This window comes from Cetorhinus maximus, chromosome 24 (assembly GCF_964194155.1).
Source record: "Cetorhinus maximus chromosome 24, sCetMax3.hap1.1, whole genome shotgun sequence".
Classification (NCBI taxonomy): Eukaryota; Metazoa; Chordata; class Chondrichthyes; order Lamniformes; family Cetorhinidae; genus Cetorhinus; species Cetorhinus maximus.
Window position 1 is genome coordinate 11,426,485 of NC_135902.1, and position 24,686 is coordinate 11,451,170.

General features: G+C 43.8%; 1 protein-coding gene across 8 annotated transcripts in view; it reads right to left on the bottom strand.

The window, feature by feature from the left end:
• Nucleotides 1-24,686, bottom strand: part of LOC144699643 (putative uncharacterized protein MYH16) — a 298,882-nt gene that overhangs the window by 135,780 nt on the left and 138,416 nt on the right. For 6 of the 8 annotated variants that reach the window (XM_078570735.1, XM_078570736.1, XM_078570732.1 and 3 more), the window contains 2 exons: nucleotides 23,321-23,425; nucleotides 3,386-3,472 (listed from right to left, as the gene is read on the bottom strand). In XM_078570735.1, coding sequence (XP_078426861.1) covers nucleotides 3,386-3,472; nucleotides 23,321-23,425 — 192 coding nt within the window. The remainder of the gene's footprint in view (nucleotides 1-3,385; nucleotides 3,473-23,320; nucleotides 23,426-24,686) is intronic. The other 2 variants (XM_078570741.1, XM_078570734.1) reach the window with 2 other exon arrangements.

Here is a 24,686-nt window from a genome sequence, read left to right on the forward strand (position 1 = left end):
CACTTATTTCTTTTTATTGGACTGTGAACCTGACTGCTTTCTATCCCCCTGGACAGCAGACTGGAGCTCCAGTGAACTGCATCAATGAAGCTAAAGGAAATTGATCAACACAACACAATGGGATCTACTTTCAAAATCTTGGCTCCCATTTGCAACTGTGTGCTATTTTTGGAAGCTCAACCAATGTTTGTCTGGCCGACTTGCCAGTTTTAATCATCACTGGTCTGGCAATTCAATTATAAATGCCATGGAACATGGTTTTAATGATCATTGCTTTAGTGGCTGTTAATTTGCTAAAACCATAACTCCCATGTGTTTGTGTGGTAGTTTATATTTATAATGATCTGTGCTAATTGGCTGTAGAAGTCAGTTTAATCGTACTTTGCTTTAATTCATTATCTATTATTTCTGCGCAGGGGGAAAAAATACAGCTTATTCACAGCTAGGTCTGCTGTAATATGCACAGGCCAAAGAATCTCAGAGTTTGTACAACTGTAATTAGTCACTAATTTCAATTTGCAATCCTATACCAGGCTGCATTTATGCGATACCTTTAATGTACAAGCCCGCTTTCCAAAGCACTTTACAAGTCATGTGGTTAAGTTGGCAGTACTCTTGTCCCTGAATAAGAAAGTTGTGGCTTCAAATTCACACTGAGCAATTTAGCAGTTAATCCAGGTTGACATTCCAATGCACAGCACTGCACTGTCAGAAATGCTGTCTTTCAGATGAGAAGGTAAACTGATGCACTCTCAGATGCACATAAAAAAATCCAATGCCACGATTTTGAAGATGAGCAGAGATGCTCTTCATGCTGTCCTGGCTAATATTTACTCCTCAAACCACCACATTAAAACGTGTTATCTGGTTCATTGCTGCTGGAGCTTGCTGTGCACAAATTGGCTGCCTCGCTTCCTACATTACAACAGTGGCTACACTTCAAAAGTGCTTCACTGGCAGCAAAACAACTTCGGCATGCCCTGAGGTCAAGAAAGGTGCTGTATACATGTAACTTTGTTCCATTTTGCCATTTTAACACTCCTCCCTGCTCTCTTGCCCACATGTCCATCCTTGGCTTGCTGCATTGTTCCAGTGAAGCCCAACGCAAACTGGAGGAACAGCACCTCATCTTCCGACTAGGCACTTTACAGCCTTCTGGGCTGAATACTGAATTCAACAACTTTAGATCTTAAACTCCCTCCCCCCATCCCCACCCCGTTTCTTCCCCCTCCCTTTTGTTTTTTTCAAAAATTTATATAGATTTTTCTTTTCCCACCTATTTCCATTATTTTTAAATCTACAACTAATAACTTGTTAGTCTTTCCACCCCACCCCCACTAGAGCTGTACCTTGAGTGTCCTGCCATCCATTCTTAATTAGCACATTTTCTTAGATAATATCACCACCTTCAACACCTCTTTGATCCTTTTGTCTGTGACATCTTTTGATTATCTGCTCCTATCACTGCTTGCTTGTCCCTAGAATCACCCCACCCTCAACTTCTCCACCCCCACCCCCCCACCACCACCACCACCACCTTAAACCAGCTTATATTTCACCCCTCTCCTAACTATACTCAGTTCTGCTGAAGGGTCATGAGGACTCGAAATGTCAACTCTTTTCTTCTCCACCGATGCTGCCAGACCTGCTGAGTTTTTCCAGGTAATTCTGTTTTTGTTTTGGATTTCCAGCATCCACAGTAGTTTTTTGTTTTTATAACTTTGTTCCTTACTGACAAAAGGGTAAAAAGAAAAGAATGCCAAGTTAGGGAGAGAGTTTGGGTGGTAGAAGGCTTAAGTGACAGAGCCACTTCTGAGAAGAATTTTGGAAAAGCAGAGAGAAATATATGATGAACACCAGGAAAGGAATTTTAGACCACGGGGTCTAGATGGCTGAAGACACTGCTGCCAATGGTGTCGACAATTCTGTCTGCTATGTGTTATCCCCATTTTCAAGGCCCTTTTTCTTTTGAGTGAGACTCATATGGGTTTCCCCAATTCCAGGGCTCACTTGATTGGCCTCAAGTCAAATGTAAAACTACCACAACTCACTAAGATCAGTTACTGTGAAGGCTTTCTTTGAATCGCAGACTCCTTACCCTCAGTGCAGCAGCCAGTGCCTTAAACACAGGAGGGCAATTTATGACATTTCCAGTGAAATCATTAAACAGCACGTTGGTCGTTGTTCTCCAATATTCATACTGCCAAATTTTGAAGCAAAAACTGTTAGAATATATTGTGCCTTGATGAAATAAATTAAACAATTGTCCCTCCATTCATCCTTCATGACAAAAGTAACATGTAGAACTACATAATTAATGTGCCATTAATAAGATAATTAGGCTGTATCTCACTGCATAACTAATTTGTATTTCACTACATAGCTAACCTGTATGTCACTACAAAATTAACCTGAATGTCTTATTACTAATGTGATCCTTGCTACATAATTATCTTTTATCTTGCCCCTTAATTAACTTGTCTCTAAGCACATAAGTAACGTGTATCTTGCTATATAAATTACCTGTGCCTCATTATATCTTTAACCTGGACTATAAAACTAATCTGCACCTCATTAATCTTTATCTGTACATGTTTAAGAATATTTCTCACGTTTACTATTGACAATAAAATTGTAAAAGGTTCTAAACGCACTTATTGACAAGTTCAATCATCTAGCAAACTCAGGAGGGGCAAGGGGAAATGTCCCACCATATTTCTATTCTTCAAATAGGTTGAACCGTGTGTGAAAATACACTGAAAATGAGAGGCAAACAAACTTTCATTTAACACATTCCTCTTGCATTTAGAATAATTTCATCCTGGGGTGTGTAATTGCTTTACAAGGTTTATTTATTACTGCGGGAATGAGGAACATTACGTTGGTTGTCAGAGAATGTTCTGTAAAAAGTGTACATGTGCAATCTTTGTCATAATCGGTCTTGGACAATTAACTTACTGACTATTCACAGTTTCACAATGTCTTGCTTCCACTTTGAAATCAAATTATATCCTCAAACAGGAATAGACATACGTAAATCTTGAGAGAGGGTGTGGCAATAGACTTGCCTATCGCCTTGACCTATTCAAAGCAAGGCTGCCCATTTGACATAAGAACAAAATACTGTGGATGCTGGAAATCTGAAATAAAAACAGAAAATGATGGAAAAACTCAGCAGGCCTGGCAACATCTGTGGAGAGAGAAACAGAGTTAACGTTTCGAGTTCAGCATTGTTCTGAAGATGAGTCATTTGGTTTGAAATGTTAACTCTTTCTCTCTCCACAGATGCTGCCAGATCTGCTGAGTATTTTCCTGTTCCTTTAAGAACTGGATTTCTAACTGGGAGTCAAAGGAAGTCACACTTATCTTTGAGTGACGGCCTCACCTCTTCTCTTTGTGCTTGTAGTTTACCGTTGGATTTGATCAGATGGTTTACTTTGTCCTCCTCAATTTGTAGATCTTCCAGTCTGTGCTGCAGAAAAGATAAAAGGCTTGAAAACAGATTCGATGGGATCTGAATCTAGTGGTGTACTTAATAGTAAAATCATGGCCACATTAAATTATCGTTTCAATATGACTGAACTGGTTACCTTTATTACAGCTTTATTAGAATCTGTGTCATCAATTAGATCAAAACAGATCATGATTCATTTTCCTACAAAAAGCAGAATTTGAATTATTTATCTCCATATATTATATTATACTCTGATGGATTGCATTCTAACGCACTAATTGGAAGAGTATTTTGTGTGTGAGGTCCTATATCGTTGTGTATCACCAATCTGTCAGGCCCTTTACTTTGTCTGATAGCCCACTGCAAATGACAGAAACCTTGTTTACACTCCAGTAAGGAGAAAGGGAAGAACAGAGAGATACAGAATTCCACAAGGTACAAGTACAGGGAAAGAATGGGAGTAAAGAAGAAAGACAGACAGACTTGCATCTATATAGCACCTCTCACGATCTCGGGACATCGCAAAGTGCTTTATCATCAATGAAGTACTTTTGAAGTGTAGTCACTGAAACACAGCAGTCAATTTGTGCACAGCAAGGTGCAAAGCACAATATAAATGCAAGTTATATCTTTCTTTTCTACATAGTTTACCTTGAGGTCTGAAAGTTTCCGTAGAGAAAAAAATGACGTAATTAAGTCTAAATCTAAAAACTCTTTTTGCTTCTTTCTTCCCATCTAAATTATACTTATAGAAGCAATAACTGAATCAAACAAGCATTAAAATATATGAAACACTGCACCAACAGCAAGATATTTTTACATCTAGTTGCCTTTCAATGTTTTGTTCCTTTCTGCCAGTACAAATTAATCATTTTTCAAAAATGTACCAAATGACTTAATTGCCTTCGTATTTCGGCAACTTAAACAGTCCTTAGGAGTTACATTTTCTTCCGAGATCGCTCTGAATCAAAGAAAGTTAGAAAGTAGCAGCGGGGGTGGGGTTGCAGAATGCACAGCCATTCAAAGCTTTTAGAGAGCATTGCACATGATTGCTAATGCCACGTGGTACAGACATTTGGCCAAGCTGTAGCTGGCCTTATTTGTTTGGAAACTGGTGGACAGACAGTGCTGATTGCAGCCAACAACTTCAAAGATGATTATCAATTCAGACAAAACAATTTCAAAATTTGTTATCTGTGGTTCAAAAAACGCCAACGTCTGCAAAAGTACAAAACTCTTGAATCACGAAAATGATAAACAGGGCTGAAAATAATGGAAAACAAGCACACTGTTGGAGTTTTAATATTCAAGGGCCAGGAAATATTCCATCTGTAAGTAATCGTCTCTCAATAAATAAGAAAAATCACAGTGTGAGGTGTATATACCAGACCAAACGAATAGCATCTGTTCGTCATTAAATAATGAGTGAATTATTAAAGTATGTGCTGGTTTGCTGAGTTCCACCCTCATCTACATGTTCTCTCTATGATACTGGACTTCTTTACATAACTACATAAGGTTTCAGGGAAATATTCTGGGGATATGCCTGGCAACATAAGAATCGGTGAACTGTGAGGTCATGCTGCTCCATCTTGTATTGTATGTTTTTCATATGAAGTTATAATATTCTTGCAGTTAGTGTTATTCCAGTCAACCTCCTCTTCACCTGTGACCCTCAGCAGATTTTCTGTTCCCGAGCATCTAGCTGTGTCTCTGTCCTTGACCTGTCCCACTGTGGGACGTTGACTAAATTGGGTTTCGGTGCCGGTTCTAATCTGTTCCCAACTCTCCAGCACAGAACAAAATAAGGGGCTATAATGAAGAAGTGGGGACCAATATTTATGCAACAAGTTAAAGGGCTCTGTTAAAATGGAACCATTAAATATTGGTCCTATCATCAAAGTGCCATGTCGAGTGGTGTAGGCAACATGGTCTTCCAAACTTTCTGATCATAGCAACAGTGGACGACCTCATTGTTGTAGTTCTGGTTAAGCCAATCTTTAATGTTGCCTAACTACTTCCTTCACTGTCAGCCTCTTGCTCTTCCTCCGTTAATCCTTCCAGTGGGTGATTAGGCTCCAACCCTTCTGCATGGATAACCTGTCCAAAGAACTCCATTTGCCTTCTTTTGATGAATGAGTTCCCTTGTTCTTCCGGCCTCAGTCAGTACTTCTTCATTCATTCCCTTCTCCACCCAGCTTACCCTTAGGACCCTTCTTAAGCACCACATTTTGAATCTGTTGATTTTCTTTTCTTTCTCTTTCCTGATGTTTCAAGCTTCACATCCATAATTCACTACTGACCAGACCTAATATTGGTGCCAGAATTAGTCCTTATTTCTTGGTCACAGTGGAGTGCTCTACTCAGGGGCTCTCTATGTGAGGAATCAAAGGCACAGAACCATGTTCCATCACTCCATAGTGTAGTGCACTACTCTCAAACATGGCAGTGGTTGGCCCATTGACAACAAGTCAGTGAGGAACATGCTAAATATAGATCAATAATGTGTCCAATAAACCCTCGGGCAATATGTAACTCGCTGCAGGTCACTTTTCAAAACTTGATTCAAGACCAAATTCTAAATTCTCAAACTTTTAACACAAAAGGGCAGAATTTTTAAAAAATGATATTTTCAGAATATGATCCAAATTCCTTATCGTCAATGTGAAGCCAAGGAAAGCAAGCAGCACTCTGAAACCCAACACATAATTTGTAAAGCAGAGCTTGGAGAAACAGAACAGAAATGTTGACATAAAATTAATGTACCAATGGGGTCATCCTAAAATCTCATAATGATCATTTCACTAATCATTGTTTCAAAGGGATTCTACTGAAATGAGTTGCAAAAATCACAAAAAGTTATTAATCATTACCGAAGCAGGCTTAAGGGCAATTGTTTGTGTAGCTTAACCATATGAATTGGTAAGTAAATCTAGTGACAACATAATGGTGTCAGAAAATGTCACTCTGCATATGCAGAGAAGAAGTCATATTTAACTCAAAACATTAACTCTGTTTCTCTCTCCACAGATGCTGTCAGGCCTGCTGAGCTTTTCCAGCACTTCCCGTTTTTATTTCAGATTTCCAGCATCTGCAGTATTTTGCTTTTATTCTTCCTGTGCTGCTGGTTTGCTGAATTCTTAATCTTAACTGTGCTCAATGGAGGAGATACCAAGAAAAAGCCAGTTGGCTCTTTGCAAGAAGCAGAGAAAGAGATATGCTTGAGCTGATTTCACACACTATCCAGTGACTAATTTTAAACTGGCTTTGCAAGTGCAGTTTACCAGCCATCTGTATACCTGACTACAGGCACTGAACAACAAAACCTTTTCTTTTCTGAACAGGTAATTTGATATTCAAAATGGTGTAAATAAATTAGCTTAACTTCTTAAGCGAGTGTTTTTTTTACACCTGAATGCTCCTTAAGGTTCTTCAGTCATGGGATATGTGGAAAAGAAAACCTTCATGGTATATTCAAGGAGGGCCAGACCTTACAGTGCCAAAATGGGTGGCAATGGAGGTGGTGGGGGGGGCAACATATCGTTGCACGAGATGGCATAGAGTTAGGCCCCAACATCCAGGCCCCCAATTTTAGGAGTGGCGGACAGCAAGCTGTGTGGGGATGCCGGTCGTGTTTTCAAAATCAGCGATGGAGAGGCACTTGAGCTTGCTAAGGGGGCAATCGAATCCGGTTTATAGGCCCTTCCTCATTTGACAGTAGGAGCGCAGGAGACACGGGGGCTTGCCACCTCAGCTGTTTCAGAGGGCGGCTGTTGTTATTGATGCACTCGGCAGCCCTGTAGTGAAGTTTTAAAGGAGTTGGGCAGCCAACGATTTGGGGTCGAGGTCCCCATGAGGAGATCGTGCTCCTGACAGGGGCCTCACTGCAGAGGAACCTGAGGTGAGGTGAGGTGAGGTAAGGGGGTCGCTGGCTCCTCACAGGCCTTAGGCTTGTCGGAATGTTTGCAGGGTGGATTGCTGAGGTAAAGGCTGTTTGGATCAGTGCTCGGGCCTTTTAAACGTTGCGCCAGAACATTCTTCCAGCGGCCGTTGAGTGATCGACCAACCCTATCTACCCAGCCAGCATGAGATTTTACTGCAAGTGCTGGCCAGAGCAGGAGGGCTTTCGCCACCCCCTTCTGGCTCCTCCTCCTCCTTTCCCGCTGGGTCCGGAAAAATCCCAGCCAAGGGCTCCACAAGTAAGAGCTCCCTGACTGTTCAGCCAAAGCTAACATAATGAAAGCTAGGTGGATATCCTAAGGCAGCATAACAGGGAGATTCAGACACGCAGTTCATGGAATAAGCCTCTGCATTCTCTTTCCTTCCTCATCTGTTGAGGGAAATCGAGAGATTGGATCCTCTACAATGTGAATGCAAAAAATAAGACATGTAAGTCAAATCTAATGAAAACCAAATGGAGTCAGGCAACAATCCTGCACTCACCATAAATAAATTCATCTTTGGAAAGTAAGGGTTATGAAAAAATTCCAAATAAGTGCTGAATGTTATTTCACATTCATACTTCTATAATGTTTCTGGTAGGCTTTGTTTTTTTTAAAAATGATTTTCTCCTGTCAGTTCCAAGAATTTTACTGAGTAAGTGGTTAGATGAGTGAATTTATCCTGAAATTATTTGTGGATTAAAGAGTCATGGTACACTAACTTATCTGGCATATTATCAAGCAAATTGCTTTTTATTAAATTATTATTTGAATCTAAATGGGATCAACATCTGTCAACACAGGAGATGAGTGGGATCTGATTTTCTGCTTAGTTGCTTTCACAGTCCTGCAACAGTCTGGCAGGAAAGAAAGAAAGACCTATGAACTGCCTGTTAGACTGTACAACATTCACATCTGCTCCATTGATCAGAGACTTGCAGCTAGCCAGTTCCATACAAGTTTCAGAAAAAAACACAGCTCTCTGCATCTGTCGAGATACAGTGCAGGTTCTATCCAGTTGTTCAAGTCCTTGACTGCCTTTCTCATTGTCTACAAACAGAAAAAATACTAATGGTTTCTGTCTCCCTGAGACTGTCTTTTAAGACAGGATTTTGGCATGGAACACTGTCAGCAGCACAAATCTAACAATGAGCATCAATGTGACCACAAAGTTAAGATGTGTCTGAAATTCCAGGAGGCTCTCACCGGCACTGGTTTACATCAGGGAAGCACTTCCAGGACAGGAGTCTGCCTTGGCCTTGCCACAAATCCCAGGGGTCGATCATTTGTATAAAGTGGGCAGCACCTTACCCCATTTATGCCACTCCCCTGTGCATCTACCTTGCACGCAGGCTGTGAGGGGCAAGAGTTTCAGAGTGGTTTTATGTGCACAGCTGTTGAAAACACACAGCTGCAGCTTTCAATTTCCAACTTTTGCTGGAGCATTCTCAGCTTTTATGGGGATGTTAGCTGCATCCAATTAGTCAGAGGGTCTACACACTGAACAGCTCAGGCATACAAGCATCCCGCAGGGCCTATCCTCTGTCTGCACCAAATTTTCTGCGGGGAGAGTCAGTGGCTCCCACAGGGCATTTCCCTCGACTACAATCTCCAGGGGGGTACTGGCAGTACGTGCTCATTTATTCTTTCACTGTATTTGGGCATCACTAGCAAGGTCAACATTTTTTGCCCATTCCTAATTGCCCTTAGCCTACTGAGCGATGGCAATTTCAGAGGGCAGTTAAGAGTCAACCACTTTGCTGTGGGTCTGGAGTCACATGTGGGGGGCCAGGTAAGGGCAGCAGATTTCTGTCCCTAAAGGGCATTAGTGAACCAGGTGGATTTTTACGGCGATAGTTTCATGGTCACTATTACTGAGGCTAGCTCTCAATTCCAGAACTTTTTTTAAAAATTAGACCAGCTGTCATGGTGAGACTTGAACCCATGTCCCCAAGCCTGGGCCTCTGGATTACTAGTCCAGTGACATTACCACTACTCCACCATCACCTCACTAAACCTTTGGTCACTGTGGCCACCACAGGAATGCAATGTTTCCCCTCAGTGCAATCTATGGACTCAGCATACATCAGTGGCTGACTGTGGGACATTCCTAGTGCGCGTGACTATGATGAACCTCAGTATCTCTCCTTCTACACGCCTCACCATCAGCTCCAGAGTTCCTGCTTCAGATCATCATCTGGTGATGCCTGCTGGAATGGCCTGTCCATGCACATCAGGAAACTCCGTGACTGGGCTCTATGACGGCACTGCTGAAAACAATTATTGGCAGGAATCACACTTAAATAATGGCCACTCTGTGGAACCATACCCAAATAAGTAGCCCATCACATCAAGCATGGAGAAAACAGGTGAGAAAAAGACTGGAGACCATGGCGGCTGGCACCACTCGTGACATCTACATTTCAAGGTCCAACCATCCTCAGCTGCTTCATCAATTACCTTCTCCATCATAAGGTCGGAAGTGGGGATGTTCGCTGATGATTGCGCAACGTTCAGCATCATTCGCAACTACTCAGCTACTAAAGCAGACAGTGTCCAGCTGCAGCAAGAACTGGACAACAGTCAGGCAGATGAGTGGCAAGTAACATTTGCGCCACACAAGCGTCAGGTAATGACATCTCCAACAAAAGAGAATCTAACCATCTCCTCTTGACATTCAATGGCATTACCGTCACTGAATCCCCCACTATCAACATCCTGGGGGTTACCACTGACCAGAAACTGAACTGCACTAGCTATATAAATACTGTGGCTACAAGAGCAGGTCAGAGGCTAGGAATCCCACGGCGAGTAACTCACCTCCTGACTCCCCAAAGCCTGTTCACAATCTACAAAGCACAAGTCAGAATTTGATGGAATACTCTCCACTTACCTGGATGAGTGCAGCTCCAACATTCCAGCAGCTTGACACCATCCAGGACAAAGCAGACCGCTTGATTGGCATCCCTTCCACAAATATTCACTCTCTCCACCACTGACGCAATGACAGCAGTGTGTACCATCTACAAGATGCACTGCAGCAACTCACCAAGGCTCCTTCAACAGCACCTTACAAACCCGCAACCTCTACCACCTGGAAGGACAAGGCCAGCAGAAACATGGGAACACCACCGCCTGCAAGTTCCCCTCCAAGTCACTCACCATCCTGAGTAGGAAATATAACGCCGTTCCTTCACTGTCGCTGGGTCAAAATCCTGGAACTCCCTCCCTAACGGCACTGTGGGTGTATCTACACTACATGGACTGCGGTGGTTCAAGGAGGCAGCTCATCACCAGCTTCTGAAGGGCAATTAGGGACAAGAAATTTAGCCAGCGACGCCCACATCCTGTGGAAGAATATATATTCTTTAAATTGCATTGTTTCTGCTGCCACTGAGAGGGTGGGGGATGACCTACTGAGTTGCCATTAAAGCCTCATGTACCCAAAGGTGCTGGCACCCACAGGCAAACTGAAACAGCGAATAGAGCATGGAAAGGTCCCTTGGGAGCCACCAACTCCCAACACACTTCTATTTATGTATTTTCACACAAATTCTCTACCCTCCCTCCTTCCTCAAATATTGCCTCCATATTGACACAATTTAATGGACAACGAGCATCTTCAATGACCTTGTCCCAGTGTTATTCGCTTGCTAAATTATGGCTACTCATTTGTGAACCTTGACATTAGTAGAACACAGTGGCCATCACAAGGCTGATGTTTTTATTTTCCTTCCCTCACCTTGTTGCCAACTTTTGCCCTGGATGACATCAGCTAAATAAGCACAGATCCTTTGAAATCTTTTGCCATTTAATCTCTCCTGCCCTCCACCCTATCACAGGCTTCTCTTTTCTTCTCCTCCCACTTCCCACTTCACTTGCTCAAAATCTATTACATTTCTCACTTATCTCAGTTCAGATGAGAGGTCATTCTGTTAACTCTGTTTCTCTCTTCACTGATGCTGCCTGGCCTGCTAAGTACTTCTGGCATTTTCTATTTTTATTTCAAATTTCCAGCATGTGCAGTATTTCGCTGTTGTATTAGCGTTTAATTCACTGCCACTTCTCTTCCAGGAATGCCCACCTTGAAGAAGTCCTGCTCTTTGACAGGATTTCCATTTGTCTCTTCTACTTTGTTCACCGTCACCTTTGTTCACCTTGCTACTTCCTGTCTTGTGTTTAATCTTGTATCTACAAAACTCGCATTCACAACGACATCTCCTTCCTTAGCAATTGTCTCCGGCTCCAACATATTCACTACAGAATACAACTGACATTCCACATTTCGAGTTTCGCATCCACCCATGAGTACAGATATCTCCCGGACATTCAGAATTCCTCGAAACACTGTTCTCACCACATCCTAAGGTCCAATCTCAAAGCCATGTGCCACCACATGCAGACTCTCAACCTCTCTCTATAGCAGCACTGACTCACTCTATCTCAACATTGTCCTGGTACATACGAACATATGAATTAGGACCAGGAGTAGGCCATTCTGCCCCTTGGGCCTGCTTTGCTATTCAATAAGATCATGGCTGATCTGATTGTGGCCTCACGCTCCGTCTGCTCCCGATAAACTCTGCCTCCCTTATTTGGCAAGAGTCTATTTACCTCTACCTTAAAAATATTCAATGACCCTGCCTCCACTGCTCTCCGGGGGACAGAGTTCCAAAGACTCACGGCCCTCTGAGAGGAAAAAAAAATCTAATTTCTGCCTTAAATGGGAGACCCCTTATTTTTAAGCCATCTAGTCCTAGTCTCTCCCACAAGGGGAAACATCCTTTCAGCATCCACCTTGTGAAGTTCCCTCAGGAGCTATATATTTCAATAAAATCACATCTCATTCTTCTAAACTCCAATGGATACAGGTCCGGCCTTTCCTCATAAGATAACCACAGTTTCTTTTCATCCTTCACTTTAACAAAGAGCTTTCAGGTGAAAGAATTGCAAGCTTCAATAACTCATGGATACCAAGCTTCCTCTGGCTCCTTCCTCCCCTTCCCTTCACTCTGGCCCGATCATTTCTTTGAACCTCATCCATAGCCGTGCATCCATGAGATCCTCTGACCTTCCCCTCTCTGACAGTGAACGATCTGTCCGCAATTCCAAGTGCTCCCACCTCAATGAATTTTGACTTCAGCATGACGTTGAGCTCTTCGTCTGTCGCCTCTGCCTCCACACACACTTCTTTGGCCAGGGGTTTTCCTCCCACTCTTTAACCATCTCCAATATCTCCCCTCCACCTGGATCCCTCCCTCTGGCCTCTTACCCTTGCTAGATCATTTTAGTGGGAACTGCCAGCAGGACATTAGCCATCTCAATTTTTCTGCTCCCCTCATGCACTCTTACCCATCTCCCTCTGAACTGGCAGCACTCCGCTGTCTCAGGGCCTTCCCCAGGATCCAACTTCATATTCCCCCAATTCTGAAGAGCATGTTTCTACCTCCTTTCTAAGATCACAAACAGTGCTGTCCTGATAGACCCATTGTTTCAGCCTGTTCCCATCCCACTGAGCTGATTTCTTCCAATTTTGACTTTATGGCTGCGATTTTCCAGCCGGGATGGTCCGGTCTCGCCGAAAGTCAATGGGCTTTTGGCTGGCCTGCTGTATCCCCAGCGGCGGGTCCCGCCACGGTGAAGCCAGAAAACCCCAGCCTATGTTTTCCTCCCCTTGTCCATTTTCTTCCTACCTACATCCAAAGCCCATGAAGCTTCAAGTTTCCAGTTTCCTGGTTTCAACGCTCTCCTCTTCACAACAGACGTCCAATTCCTCTGCACCTCCAACCTCACACCCTCACCCAGGATGGTCTTAGACCTCTCAGCTTCTTCCTTGAACAGAGGTCGAATCAGTTTCCACCCACCATCTGGTTGAACCTGTTCTCACATCGAACAACTTCGCCTTCAACTTCACTCACTTCACCAAATAAAAGGTGCTGCTCTGGGTACGTGCATGGGTCCTAGTGATACCTGCGTTTTTGCGGGATATGCGGAACATTCCTTGGGTGGGATCTTGTGCCCTCCCCTGTGGTGAGTTTGGGGGCGGGGTGTTCATTTAATCAGATGGGCAGTTGGGGACTCCACTACCTTCCTGCCTCCACTCTGATTAAGCCCCTGGCAGGAACTTGCTGGCCATGGATAGCCATCCTGCCCCCTCCTGCCAGTTGAGGTCCTTAATGCCCACTAAAGAGCCTTAACCCTGGCATGTTTGCTTGCAGGCTCATGGAAAGGTCCCTCATTCAAAAGCACTCAGTGCCTGATCGAGGGCCCTGGCATCAGGAAAGGAGGGGGGTTCCCTGAGAAGTGCTCCCCCCTGCCCTTGCTGCTGACTCCACCCCCGCTCTCCCTACTTGGGGGTAGGCCTGCTGCTGGCCTGACAAGTGCAAGGTGCAGCGGGCCTTCTCAAAAAGAAGCAACATGAGGCTCTCACCAGCTCTCCAGCCGGAGGCTGAGACTCCCATCGCCTCCACAAGTTTCCTCCATTTGTTCCACTCCTACTTGGCCCCACCTCGCACCAGCCCCCCCACCCCCTCACCTCTTTTTCTAGTAGATTAATGACTGAATTCCATACTGGCACTTCTGATACCTCTTCCTTCTTCCTCAAACCGAGGATCTCCTCTGCCCACAATCTTCACTCCCTGCCATGGTTGACAGGGCCCTCCACCATGTCCGATGTATTTCACACAACTCTGCTCTGACCACTTCCCCTCCCTCCTTGAACCATGACAACACCTTCCACTCCCCACCATTCTCCATATTATTATCATCTGTTATTTCCACCATATCCAGTGTGAGGCCGCCACCTTCTCCTCCTCTCGTTCCCATCTCTTTCAGAATTCCAAGAAACCATTCCCCCTGTGACAGCCTGGTCCACTCCTCAGTCACCCCCAATACTCCCCCCCTCTCCTAGGCTCCTAGGTCACCTTTCCATGCAAGGGTAGGAGGGCCCTTGGAGCAAAGGAGAGAGAGGGACGATTTGATGGAGGTGTAAGATTATGACATGTTTGGATTCGGCAGACAAAGGAGAAATTGTTTGCGTTAGTTGATCGTACAAGGTCTAGAGGACACAACTTAAAGGCTTTGGGCAAGAGATTCTGGGGAACATGAGGAAGAGCTATTTTATGCAGCGAGTGGCAATGACCTGGAACTCGCTGCCCACGAGGGTGGCGGATGCGGAAACAATCAATAATTTCAAAAGGAAATTAGATGGACCCTTGAAGGAAATAAACTTGCAAAGCTACAGGGATTATGCGGGGGTAGTGGGTCTGACTGGACTGCTCCGCTGAGAGCTGGCATGGACTCGATGGTCTTCTTCAGCGCCGTATATGACTATGACTCAGATGCAATGCATGGCCTTTCACCTCTTCCTTTCTCACCCTACAAAGTCCCAAATATTCCTCCCAAGTCAATCAGCAATTAACTTGTACGTTTTTGCAATTCTGTATATTGTACTTGCTGCTCACAATGTGGTTTTCTCTACAATGCGGAGACCAAACGCAGACTGCGTGACTACTTTACAGAACACCTCTGTTCAGTCCACAAGCACAACCTGGGGCTTCCTGTTGGCTGATATTTCAATTCTCTACCTTGCTCCCACTCTGACCTCTCTGTCCTCGGTCTGCTATCGTGTTCCAATGAAGCTCAATGCAAGCCTGAGAAAGAGTACTTCATCTTTCAATTTGGCATTTTACAGATCAAAACCTCTGCCTCTATTTTGTTTTGTGTTTTTTTTAGCTGGTTCTTTATTCTTGTTTCTTTATTCCTTTACTTTGCATTCAGACAGTTGCTATCCTGCCAATCATGCCTCATTCAGACACATCTTTTGTTTCTTTATTGGTCCCATTATCACTTTCTCTCGTTTTTGTAGCATGAAATCTTTTGTCATTTAATCTCCCCTTCCCTCCAGCCCTGCCTCTTTGTTTGCCTTCTTCCCCCCTTCCCCTTTCGCTTGCTCAAAACCTACTGCATTTCTAACATTCCTCTGTTCTGACGGGAGGTCTCAGAAATGTGAACTCATGTTTCTCCACAGATGCTGCCAAACCTGCCAAGTATTTCTCGCATTTTCTGTTTTATTTCAACACAGATCAGTGCCTGAATGTGGGACCTTCATGGTCTGCGCGGCTCATAAATTCATAAGTTAACTGAGCCATCGGGGAGCCTGGGTACTTCACTGAAATTTATACAGAAAGTTATGACACCAAGGGTTAGCGTGACAAACATTGAGTGGATTTAGTAGCAGGCAGTAAGCTTTGCAATGTGAAGAAATAATCAAGCTGTGGGAAAAATTAATCTTCACAAATCTTGGAATTAACTATTGCCTAATGTTACATGTTGCCAATTATAACACTTAAAAAAAAATTCACCAAAAATGCAACCACTCAGCTAATCTGATCAAATGTGTTATTTTCCAGTTTGTTCCCTTTTAAGGAATTCACCGTTTGCTGACTTGTTTATTTCTTCTATCAGGCTCCCAGGTCACTGAAATCTCCTTCACCTTTTCCAGTTTTTGCACCGGAATACACTCCAGTCTTTAAACTGTGCACACACTCTGGGTTGCATATATAATTGACTTAGGTGTGCACACGCACGCGTCCCCCACTTCCTCCTTTTAAACCCTGTTCAATAGCGATAACTTCCCCATTATCTCATCTGGTCTGTTTAGGGATGCCACCTCACCTCCTGAATGTTTCCATCGTTATCGGTTCTCCCCTCCCTCCACGCCCCCATTCACATGTTCATCAAGCTTGAGCTTGATAGTTGAAACAAGGTGACAATGTCTTACTTTGATTTTCCAATACCTTGCAAAATTGCCCAACGTCTTGATTTTGCTCGGACCAAGCCTCATGATTCCCTGTAGTTTTCATAATTCCTTATTTTCAAAATGCCTCAAAAGTGCAAAGAACTGAGAGAAAATCGGCCTTTTTAACATGCACCAACTTCTAAATTGAACTCTTACTCAAATTCAGGGCCCTGTTGTTGTGAGCGGTTTAATTTTACGATGAAACGTGTGTGGGAATGTCGCTTCAACCAACCTCCTAACTCCATAAAAGTTTTATTGCTTTTTTAGTGTTTTTGACTGTACAGAAGAAACTTTATTAACAAGCAGTCTGAAAGTGCAATCATTCATTCGGAAGGACCCCACTTTGTTAGACCCAGCAGGGTCTCAATGGATTTGAACCAGTGACAGAAAATGCTGGAAATACACAGCAGGGCCATCAACATCTGTAATGAGAAAAGACAGGCCAATATTTGGATCCTCCACCAGAATTCATAAAAGATCTACAAATGAGACCCTTTTCTTTATGGATGGACCTGCTATGCATTCCTAGCTTTTTCTTTTCTTACTTGAGATTTTTAGCATTTTGCAGTTTTTCTTTTTAACCTCAATATTTATGAGTGAATTGTAATTAAAACCTTCCACTCGGAACACTTATTAATAAGTCTAAGTGGCGGTGAGTTTACTATGAATTATCATCAACACAGTTTAATGTGATTTGACCTTCTCTGACACCTTCAACATTATATAAAATTGTGACACAAAAGGGGTTATGCCACTTTACCTTGTTAACTCTGGTGTTGGACTTCATTAACCATTGTTTGTCTTTTTTCCCTCCTCCTCATGTGGAAATACAACTCTGGGACCTCAACTGCCTTCCAGAACCTCACTCAAGTGTCCTCTATTCATCAACAGCAGGTTATTTAACTGCCATGGTGATTAGAGCAGATTCTGAACTTGTTGGGAACTGACATTCACAATCGTGTACTTTCCAGAGGCTACTTCATAGCACTTAAGGGTTGTGGGAGTATCCCTTTCTGGTACAGAGGTAGTGGGTAGCAGAAGACAAGAGGGGGGCAAGGGTAAATTTGATATTGGCCAACAGTATAAAATGAGCAATATCTGATCAGCTGCTCACGATACATCTCTCTGCATTTTTTATCTCAATCAGAAGAGAATAATAATCACAACTGATCCTATATTGCCCCTTTCACACTTAGCCCAAAGCCAAAATTATCTCCAGGGGAACCAGTTCTCTCATCTCCACTGGCACCTCAACGCCAGTCAGATCAGATTCCTAAGTTTTGGTTCGGGAAACAATCCTTGGATCTTCCTAATTTGCACAACTTATACAACACAGTTTTTTCACACATTGAGGTACTACTGAAGCTTCAAATAACTTTTACCTGCTGAAGGTAGCGTTCTGGCAAAGCAATGTCATAACAGTCTCTGCAGTTAGCTCCGATATAGAAGAATTAGTAAAATATTGCTAAAGAGAAAAACATGTTGCTGAAGCTTTTCATCTTGCATTCATCGGGACAAATGCAAGAATGCCAAATTTAAACCATCACAATAATCTATACTGCAGGGGAAAAGGATGCTGATTCGTTTACAAGTCGAATTCTGATTGGCTGAGGCATTGCCATGGAGAAAGCAATGAGGAACTATAGGCTCCCTAAGCTTCTGGGTAATTCAAAAACGGTTCAAGGTTTGAACATATTCCTTTTGTTTGCAGAGAATGGCTCCCTGCGTATGAATATATGTCACTTCTAGCAAGCGAAAATGAGCCAGACAATGAGCGCGACTGATAATCTTAAATTGGTAAATGATGAAAAGTTGCATAGATTTATAATTCTGCTAAGGTCATGAGAAAAGCCATCTTGCTGGGGCTTCCTAGCTTTATTTATGGCTACTGTCTGTCCAAAATTCCAGCTTAGTTTCCCTTTCACACAGTTTTGAAAAAACAAAAGTGTGGAAATTTATATTCCAGACTTGAACGGCAAAGCTGCTATTCAAAGCAAATATCTCCATAAGTTGGAAGCCTTGAACTCCCGGGTTGCAGCCACTTGACTGCCCCATGAAGTATTTCTCAAAAATGCTTCCAAACAACTTTGATTCACAATGAGAACCTGAAGAAGATCTGGAGGTCTGATTACGTTACACCTGAGAAACACTTGGCTTCACCCAGATGATGCGTAAATGAAACCAACATATGGATCACTGATCGCCATTCATCACCCATATACTATGGGAGATGGCTCTTAAACCAATCATACAAGCAGATATCATTGAGGCAATGTATTCTTAAGCCACTAAAACCACATCTACAGAAACATACCTACTAACGTGGCGTAAATTGGGGTATTAGAGTGGAGAAAAAAAAAACTGATTAGTATACTTCAAACAAGGGAAAATGAAATGATGTTGGTCAATGCATCGTGTCCTTTCTTGTCTTACTTTCTCGCATTTTCTGCCTGCCCATTTCCCTTACTTCACAGCCCATCTCCTTCCAATTCTCCTGTTCTCTTTCTTTATTCTCTGATTGTCTTTTGTCCCTCTGACTCTTTTCTTCTCCCTTACCATTCCCATTGCTTTCCCTCTCTCCCTTATTATCCCTCTCTGTCCCGCTACCTTTCTTCCTCTGCCTCAGTGCCTTTCTCTCACTTCCATACTGTTGTCAGGTGTTTGGCATTCCCCTATCTTTCCACTCCCTGTTCTTCACAGTTCTTCTTGTTCCTCTGTCTTCTCTCATTTACGATTTCTCTCTATCCCTCTTCCCTTGTAGCCCCCCCCACCACTCTGTCTCTCTCCTATGTTCTGCCCATCTATATTTTGCCCCTTTCCTTCATTGTTGCCCAGGTTTATCTTCCCCTCTACACAGTGCCCCTCTGTGCCTCTCCAATGCCCTCACCATCTCTCTCCCTTTATCCCTCATTGTCCCTGTGTCTCTCACCTCTCACCCTCACTGTTGCCCAGTATTTTGACGCCCCTCCATCACTGTCCCAATGAGTCCTTCCCCGCTTCAGTCTCACAACTTGTTTCCTTCACTGTTCCTCTGTCTTTCTCCCTCGCTATCAATGTGCCTAAAATGCAATAAAGATATAACAAATGATGACATCCCAGCACTTATGTAGGAGCATTGGTAATTTTCTCCTGGCAAGGATTCAAGTATGTACAGCTCCAATTTTTGAACAATGTGGTATCTTTCCATGATGGAACATCATTTACGTGCAAGAAGATATAGACCACCTGCTTGGCCCCAGATCGCTAAAATCTTATCTCTAACACAAGGCTTCAATCCAAGAAGCTAATGTATTTTCAACCATTTTTTAGTTCAGCGAAGAATATCTTCATAGAGACAGGGAGAATGGGTAGCAAATGAAGCAGAGTTTGCGCTTATGTTTTACAATAAAAAACAGAAAGAAAGCATTTGAACTGGCTACTGCTTATAGTGGATTTATTCCGACTATCTTATTAAAGATGTTGTATTTGCAATATTATGTTAACCATGTGACACTACAGAAGGGCCAATAGCATCTCAAAATTGATGCGTGTTACAACATGGAACAATCAGATCCATGCAAAAAAATAAATAAGCATTTGCTTATTTTATTTTAGTTTTGGATTTTTTTTCATGAATTACTTTGCACATTTTCCTCTGGTTAAAAATTACTTTTCTCTCCTGCATAGTCACTTAACCTTTCAGCTCTGCTTCACTCCACCTGAATCTCCCTTCCAAACATTGATACAAGCCCAGCACCTAGCTTGTGTGTTCAACCTGATGACTCAGATAGTCGTGTGCCCACCCCAACATCTCAGTCCTGCTCACCTGAGCCAAACCCTGCCCCCTTGACCAAACCTACTTTAGCTATCATCAGGTTTTACTCCTCTGTGACAAGAATGGCTTGCTCTTTCTGATATGGGAAGAGATATTTGTTCACGCACTTGACATTTAGTTTAATTTTTACATTGTCAATTGTTACTTCTCCCACTTCAGGTAAGGCTTTAATTTCCATTATTAATTGACGTGCGTTAATTAGTTGCCATGTTTCTCTGTCTTATACTGGCAGTGAAGTGCTTTGGGACATTTTAAGTTAATGAAAGATACTCAGAACAAGTTATTTCTTTCCTTTATTAATATGATTGTTTTTGCCACCCATTCCTGCTCTCAGTCTTCAAACTGTCCTGGGTCCACTTCTCATTATTCTAACAATTCATTAGATCTCCATCCCCAACCATCTGATCTCTAGGGGCAGAATTTTTCTCTTGTCTGGTGGGTGCGCGCCTGACCCAAACAGGAGTGAAATAGTACGCGATGGCGTCAGGCAAGAGTCCCTACATCATCGCGCACTCTCGCAATATTTCGCTCGGTGTGCCCGCATGAGAGGCGGTAGCGCGCCCGCCGACTATTAAGCGGCCTATGAAGGTCCTTAATCAATCAATTAATTGACTCAAATTTTTTGCTGCCCGTCCAACCGTTCGGTTGGCGGGAGGGCGAAAAGGCCAAGCGGCCTTTGCGTTTTTGGCGAAAACTCATCGTTGGGGCGGGATGAGGTTTCGACCGGTGATTTAAAAAAATAAAAACTTTTAAAACTCATATTTAACATGTCCCTGCTCATGTGACAGAGTCGCACGAGGGGATATGTTTTTATTATTTTTAATATCTTTACTTTTACACTTCAAAATCTTCAGCTCCCTGAGGCAGCTCTGTGCCTCAGGGAGCTTTCATTGTGCCCGTCCGTGTGCCTGCGCGAACTTCCGCGCTCGCCCTCCTCCTGCCCCCCACCCCAGCAGTGCTGAGCGCTGCAGCGTATGTTTCATGTTGGCTGGCCGTTAATTGGCCAGCCTGTGTGAAATTCACGTCGGGGCCTGATTGTGGGCGGTGGTCGGCCTCGTGACTGCTCCCGGGCCCACCCGCCGCGCCCGCACGACGAGGGCAAAATTCTGCCCCGTGTCCCTAATCCCCGTTCAACAGACGCTTATCCTCACAATTCCCAATAATCTTACTTTCCAAGTTTGCATTAATCAGACCTCCATTAATGTGATCCCTACTCTCCTAAGTTCACGTTAATCAGATCTCCATCCTCTCATTAATCGGCCTATTCACGTGCCAGCAGTGTGCGTCCGAGCCCGTGTCAGTGCATTTGAGGTACTCACTCAGACACGGGGAGGTAAATGAGGCACCCTGGTCTCTGGATAAGAGGTGAGGCTGGATTCAAGGACATTCCTAAGGTAGGAATACCCTCCTTTTGACCCTGCCCCCTTTGTTATCAAAGGCTCTGGTCATCTCAGGGCCCAAGAGAAACTGGCAGGCTTGGCTGCAACCAGAATATCCAGAGCCCACACAATTTTCCCTCATCTCCCATTGTGCCCTCGCCCGACTAACACTAAAATACCACCTCTTCAGTCCCCAGAATATTTCGGAACTGCTGCTCCAGTGAACTCAATCCAGTTCATTTTGGCAAGTCATTTCAGTGTTTCTTGAAAATCCCTCTTATGTGTGCCCCATGCCTTCCAAAGGGAGCTACAAAAGAGAGACTTAGTCACCCAACATTCCCTCTGACCCTATGTGACTTTTGCTGAATATTTTTAACACATGAAACCCTGGTTAGGCACAGCTGGTTCACTGTGCAAAACTCGGGGAACCACACTGTAGGAAGGATGTCAAAGTGTTCCAGAGTGTTCAGTGCCACAAGAATGGTACCAGTGATGAGGGGTTTCAGTTATGCAGAGAAGCTGGGGTTATTCTCCTTCATACAGAGATGGTTAAGACGAGGTTTAATGGAGGTGTTCAACATCATGAATGATTCTGATAGAGTAAATAAGGATAAACTGTTTCCAGCGACAGAGGGGTTGGTAACCAGAGGGCACAGATTTAAGGTGATGGCAAAAAAATCTGAAGGCGACATGGGGGAAAAGAATTGTGTTTCTGGAATGTGCTGCCCAAAAGGGTGGTGGAAGCAGATTCAAATGGGAATTGGATAATTACTTGAAAGTGAGATATTACAGGGCTTTGAGGCAAGAGCAGGGGAGTGGGTCTAATTGGGTAGTTATTTCAAAGAGCATGTTATTCCAAATGGCCTCCTTCTGTGCTGTAACATTCTGTGATTTTATTATTCAATATTGGTCTCTATTCTAGCCTTAACTCTTGGCATCCCCTCCTCAGGGCTGAGTCAGAGACAAATTAGCATCCCATTGCTTGGTGAAATTTGGATGAGCTCAAAGCCTCAACTAAGTCACATCAAGAAAGGCATGACATGATGCCACTACATCACCACAATGGGTGTCGGCTGCCCGGGCGCCAACAAAAGGCTTGACAGGTGGGTGAGTTCATGCAGGTTAGCATGGAACACAACACTTATACCAATAACTCATTGAGAATTGGGAAGGAAGTTGCTATAAATCTGAGTCAAGACAGGTTTCTATTCCAAGCCATATTATCTTGCGCTGTGGTACCAGACTTTCTGGCTGCAGTGATATGATGAAGTGTAATCTAAATATGGCTGAAAGCAGCATTGTGAGCTGAAGGGGCTGTGCCTAAAATTAATGACATCCAGGTCTTTATGGTCCATTGCCTTTAAACAATAGTGCTACGGTCACTAGAGGGAACCGAGCGATATTACAGATGCCCTTTAATTTCATTTACTGAAAGGTCCTACTTTTAAAGAGCAGTGGTTTAATTTATAACTGCATTGACTGAAATCTGATATAGTCTTGAAATTAAAATTCTTTGCAACACATCAAAAAGATACATCTGCTCCGCCAAAAGTATACTGAATATTTTTTATTTTAAAAGATATATTTTTCAATTGCTAAAGTCTCTTGCAAGTATGCAAAGGTCCTAATGGTAGACTGTCAACTAACTCTAACTTAAGCTGACAGGCCACCACAAAGAGAACAGAGGTGTGTAAGTGCTCAAGGAGCACTAATACAAAAGGAAACTTCTGAAAATGCCGGAAATGCTGAAAACACTCAGCAGCATGTTGGGGAAAGAGAAAGGGAGTTAACATTTCAGGATGACAACAGTTCACTAGAACCGGATCTGACGAAAGGTCATTGACCTGAAACGCTGACTCTGTTTCGCTCTCCATAGATGCTGACAGGACTGCTGAGCATTTACAGCATTTTCTGTTTTCTAAAAGAGCCCACCTGGATGAGTTTCTCCAACTGTTGCTTATCCTTCTGAAGCCTGGCTATTGCTTCATCTCTCTGGCTCGTCTCCTCAGTAAGCGTCCGCAGTTTCTGTTCCGAGCCCTGAGAAAAAACACAGACAATGCTAGGAATGGCCTTCAAATGTTTTGCAGCTTTTCAAGAGATCAATGAATCTGGAGCTTTCTTAAAATATAGGTATACACATGGGGCTGAATTTGACTTTGTGGGGGGCGGGGGGTGGACAGCTTGCAGCCACCCCACCCCCCCCTCCCCCATTAGAAAAGTCGGTTGCAGCTGACTTTAAAAAAGGCTGCCATGTTACGTTGTGCCACCCTTAACAAGCAGAGAGTGCCCTCAGTAGAAAGAGGCCCTGCCCTCAAGAGCTACCAGCCAATCTGATTGGCCGGCAGCTATTCCAGTGCCAGAATCTGTAGTGGGCACTGCTGGGACTGCAAACAGTTCCCCAAAGAAAACAGCATGGATTCTGGAGGCAGGTTAAGTCAGGTGAGGAGGGATCGGGCACCCTACGGAAGGGTTGAGTGGGGTGAGTTTTGGACGCCAGGTTCAAAGTGGGAAGGGGGGGGTGCTACGATCTTAGCGGGAGGCGCCCTGATGCACACAGGGCGTCCAAGGATGTACTTCCCCGCCCTTCCCCACCCTTCCTTCTGGCCCTTTCACCAACTTTGTTGAAAGAACAGCCTTTCCGGTCTCACTGCCTTCCAGTGCCCAATGTATTATGGCAGTGGAGGTGGCTTAAGGCCCATAAGTGGCCATTAATTGGCCATTTAAGAGTGTCAATGAGCCTGAGAGTGGCTGGGCAGTGGGCACCTCACCCCTCCCCAGAATTATGAGGACCCATTCAGGGGTTGGGGGGGCGGGGAGGAGGCCAAGGGCTACCCACCTTATATATTGATGTGCTCCTCCCCCCTCCCCATCAAAACACTCAGGGGGCGATAAAATTGGACCCATGATGCGTAGTTCAAGGTTTGAATGATGAGAAAAGACTTATTAGACTGAGGCCATTCAGCCACATTGTTAGGTGTTTATTATAGACCCCCAGGTAGTCAGCGGGAAATGGAGGAGCAAATATGTGCACGATTTGCAGAGGTGTGTAAAAACAATAACAATAGGGTAATTATGTTAGGTGATTTCAACTTTCCCAACATTAATTGGGATAGACATAGTGTTAAGGGCTTGGATGGAGTGGATTTCTTGAAATGTGTACAGGAGAACTTTTCGGTCAATATGTAGAGAGTCCAACAAGGGACGGTGTACTGCTGGACCTAATTCTGGGGAATGAAGCCGGACAGGTGGCTGAGGTGGTGGTGGGCGAGCATTTTAGTGATAGCGACCACAACATGGT